Here is a 4499-nt window from a genome sequence, read left to right on the forward strand (position 1 = left end):
TCCACTGATCAGCAAGTTAGGCCCTAACTTTTCTTAGTGTGAAAACCCCTTTAATGAATTCCCCACACAATATGGGATAACTTGTTGATCAGTGGGGGTCAAGGACCACGAGAACGGTGGTTGTAGTACAACAAATGAATGGAACACCAGAAAGGACATGCCCTCTGACGCTCTGTTCATTGTCTATGGCACTGATGGAGAGGGCTGGGTTGGGCGCTCGGATATCTCCAACAGTGCCATTGAGATGAGAAAAGTAGCAGGGAGCATGTGCGAACAGCTGCTCTTTCAATTTGCAATACAAGGACCCTCCTTCTTGTGATCATCAATTGTGATCCAATTGATTGTTTGCACTAATCATAGTAACTAGCTATTTGGCTGGCCGTGGGAGGGGGCGTTTTTCTATAGTTCGCCTCAGGCAGCAGAGAGGCTAGGTTCACCCCTGAGGACAGCATGAAGACTTGTAGAGTGTCTCCTGCCTCTTCCTTGTGTGAGGTGATGGGGGGCTGCAGCTTGTGTCTGTGTGGATTGTTTGTTATACACAAGTGTAGGGAAAGCTGAGGAGAGATAACATGAAGGTGCTTGGTTATTACATTTGTGAGGGCTTCTCCCTGCACATGAGTGCTGGGGCACTGAGCCATGAGGTGATCAGCTGTGAGCAGGGAGCCATGAGGTGATCAGCTGTGAGCAGGGAGCCATGAGGTGATCAGCTGTGAGCAGGGAGCCATGAGGTGATCAGCTGTGAGCAGGGAGCCATGAGGTGATCAGCTGTGAGCAGGGAGCCATGAGGTGATCAGCTGTGAGCAGGGAGCCATGAGGTGATCAGCTGTGAGCAGGGAGCCATGAGGTGATCAGCTGTGAGCAGGGAGCCATGAGGTGATCAGCTGTGTGCAGGAGGATGTGGGCGTGTCTCTTCCTCCATAGTCTCAGCTTCTTTATGAAGACAGAATGTCCATAGTAACAGCTATCTGAGCAGTCACTGCCATCTAGGGGAAGTCTGCAGAATACAAGAGGAAGGAGCAAAATTCGGGTAACTAATCCAATTGCAAAAGGGCTTAAAATTACCTGCGCTACAACATATCAAAAGTTTTTTGAAATGACGGTTACACTTTAATGTATCAAATTAAAGCGGCTGATTTTCCTAAAGTGCAGAAATTTGTAATTTGCCTGTATTGTGTAGGGGATATGGAGCCATAGCCATCGCCTTGGTTTTCGAGGTTACCTTTACAGGGCATCTATCACCAGGATGAAGGACTGTATGCAAATGAGCCTGAGGGGCTCCATATGTGTTAATGAAACCTGGAGCCCAGAGGGTTATTTGTATACAGTCTTTCATCCTGGTGTTAATGTCCTTTAACACCTCCTTCTTTGTTCTATAATGTTATATATTCTTTAGTTTTTGGGGTTTTTTTTTTTTGCTTGCTGGAACACCTCTTTAACCACTTACAGACATGTGACGTGTTAGTACGTCCCCCTAGCAATAGGAATAAAATAGGTGCAAAGTGTGACATACAATCGGGTAGCGGGTGCAAGGAGGAAGTTGTTCCCAGTAAGACCAAATACAACAAATCAAACCTTACTTGGAATTGTGTTGTATCCTTTCCTAGGCTGGTTCTGAAAAAACTGTGTTTTTGTACAATGACAATCAGCAGCTGGTGCACAAGCCTCTGGTCACCCTGGGGCTGGCAGATCTGGAGGACAAGTGAAGAGGTAGATTGTGCAGAACTCATCTAGTAAGAGTGGTGTTATGGTTGCTTTTATATAATTCAGTAAATTTTATTTTTCTTCCAGGTAACAGGTTGTATTCCTCTGATGAGAAGTTCCCTTGGTTTGTCTATATTTTCTATTGTTAAGCTACAATGTTGCCAGTAAATTGTTTGGAGTATTTGTTTTGACTAAATATGCAAATATCTGTTCTGTTTCTTTTCTGTCACTAATATACATGTTTATGACCATTAAACAGCGAGGTGCTGCTTTCTATTGTCTCATGTTTCTTAACTTTGATGCGTTTTTACGGTAAAGAAATAAACTACCGTATATACTTGTGTATAAGCCGAGTTTTTCAGCAAAAAAAATGTACTGAAAATCGTCCCCTCGGCTTATACACGAGTCTATTAAAAAAAATAAACTTATATACTTACTCTCCATCGTCCCGATGCTCCATGCGGCTCCCCGATGTTGGTGCGGCTCGTTTCTGTCATGGACGCTGCCATGTTTTCTTCCTGGCCGGTGCATACTATGACGTCTGCAGCGACCAAGTCATAGTATGCGCCTGCTGGAAGAAAACATGGCCGCAACCATGACAGAAGAAAGAAGAGGAGCCGTGGGGAAGAAAGAAGATGGGGCGCGCCAACATCAGAGGGTGAGTATATGGGTAAGTTTATTTTTTTTTTCAAGTGCTAAGGGGAGGGGGGACAGGCTGGCTGTATACTACATAGGGGTGGGCTGGCTATATACTGATGCATTTCCCACCCTCTATTTATACTTGAGTCAATAGTTTTTCCCAGTTTTTGGTGGTAAAATTAGGGGTCTCGGCCTATACTCGGGTCAGCTTATACTCGAGTATATATGGTAAATGGAACCTGTCACTTACATTTAAACTAGCAGCCCTCTCCAGCTTTTTATGTGATGCCATTATGGGTATTCTTGTTATGGTATTGTATTAAAGAAGTGAATTTAATCTTGAAAATTTCATCAGGATTGTGGTTTTGTAAAATGGGCAGGTGCAGTCAAAAGGTGGGAATGCAAGCTGCAGGGAAAGATCCAATACCATGCATTTACTCCAAGAAGCACAGGCTTGATTCAGATTGAAAAAAGGGATTATCTTCAAACTGTTAGACCCATGCATCAAAATAAACCATGATTAATCAGGGACACTTACTCATAGAACCAGGAACCATGAATACGCCTTCTTCTATTTGTTATCCATTGGGCTTTAAAGTACATTGAGCAGCCTGGGTTTCCTCTGCTGCTAGATTACACAGGCAGGAGCAGGATGGACCGAGCAGAAGGTTGGGTAAGACGTTTTCTGCTCATTATTACAGCCTGTGAAGCTACAGCACTGAGGGACTCAGAAATGTCTCCCCAGATTACTTTAGACTCATTAGCATAATTGTAACCGTTTATTTTAGAAGGAAGGAGGCCATGGATAACACATAAAATTTCCACAGTCACAGTGCCTGGATCTATGAGTAAGTGCCCCTGTTTTATCATGATGGATTTTCATGGTAGATTTTATTTAAATCCCATTATGGTATATAATGGGAGTATAAGCAGTTTTTCAGCACAAAAATTGTGCTGAAAAAAAACTTAGCTCTGCTTATAATTGAGTCTAAAAAAATTAACACTGTCCTCACCTTTCTGATGCCTCCCGCAGTTCCTTTCCTTGCTTCTGGTGCTTCAGCTCTTCAGCTCTTCCTTGCTCGATGCCAACGGCACAAAGTATGACACGTGTGGAGCCGAAGTACCAGAAGCAAGAAGAGGACCTGTTGGGAGTGTCAGAAAGGTGAGTACAGTGTTAATTTTTTATTTTATTTTTAAAAGGCTTGGCATACTCTGGGCAGGGACTGGCAGGCTGTATATACGGTATATAGGGCGGCACAGTGGCGTGTGAAGCACTTCTGCCTTGCAGTGCTGGGGTCCTGGGTTGGAATTCCACCCAGGTCAACATCTGCAAAGATTTTGTATGTTCTCTCCGTGTTTGTGTGGGTTTCCTCTGGGTACTCCGTTTTCCTCCCACACTCAAAATTGTGAGATTGTGAGCCCATGGGGATAGGGACCAATTTGACATGCTTTGTGCAGCGCTACGTAATCTGTGTGCGGTATATAAATAAAGAATAATTATTATTATATGGGTATAGGAAATTAAAGGAAAAAGGAGAATCGGCTGCAGCTATTTGTCATTGAAGACGGCTATAGCTTGAGATCCAATTCCAGCCGTTTTCTTTAACTGCCTGCAGATAGAACACATCTGCGAATTTACCTGAGGAAATGTCTTCACGTAATAAAGAGAATTCCGGAAGGACATTTCATCACCTACCTGAGTGGGTTAAAAGTCTGGTGAGTCTGGATTGTCTCTACATCACATTGACCAACATAAAAAAAAGGCTTCTTCACAAAGCTACATTTGGTCCATAAGGTGACTGTTTCACAGAACAAATACTGTCAGAGGAGCAGGACGACCTGTGTCATAGTCCTGTATGGTCCTACAAGTCTCTGCATCCCCCACGCCCAGAACTTCTGTGCTGTTGAGCTTTTAGCCATGGGACAGTAGATCTGTAAGAATTCAGCGTAATTGATGCCTACGATCGTTGGTGTCCTGCTACTGGGGCAGCATTAGGTCCATAAAATATGGCATCCAAATTTAAAGGAATAAGCAAGGCCTAAAGTAGACTTGCGGAATAGGACATAAAATGACTGGATTATGATGACATTCTAAAGGCTAAAAAACAAATCTCCTAATTTCCATTCAGGTCTCTGCAAGTTCCATATAATAAGCAATG

The 4499-nt window shown here is 43.4% G+C and overlaps 1 protein-coding gene across 3 annotated transcripts in view; it reads left to right on the forward strand.

The window, feature by feature from the left end:
• The window catches only part of RNF17 (ring finger protein 17), a 77131-nt gene extending 75156 nt beyond the window's left edge, over positions 1-1975 (forward strand). For all 3 annotated transcript variants that reach the window (XM_072134255.1, XM_072134256.1, XM_072134257.1), the window contains exons 39-40: positions 1605-1707; positions 1789-1975. In XM_072134255.1, the coding sequence (XP_071990356.1) occupies positions 1605-1703 (99 nt within the window). In that variant the 3' untranslated portion in view covers positions 1704-1707; positions 1789-1975. The remainder of the gene's footprint in view (positions 1-1604; positions 1708-1788) is intronic.
• The last annotated feature ends 2524 nt before the right edge of the window (positions 1976-4499 follow it).

This window comes from Engystomops pustulosus, chromosome 2 (genome assembly GCF_040894005.1).
Source record: "Engystomops pustulosus chromosome 2, aEngPut4.maternal, whole genome shotgun sequence".
NCBI classification, from domain to species: Eukaryota; Metazoa; Chordata; class Amphibia; order Anura; family Leptodactylidae; genus Engystomops; species Engystomops pustulosus.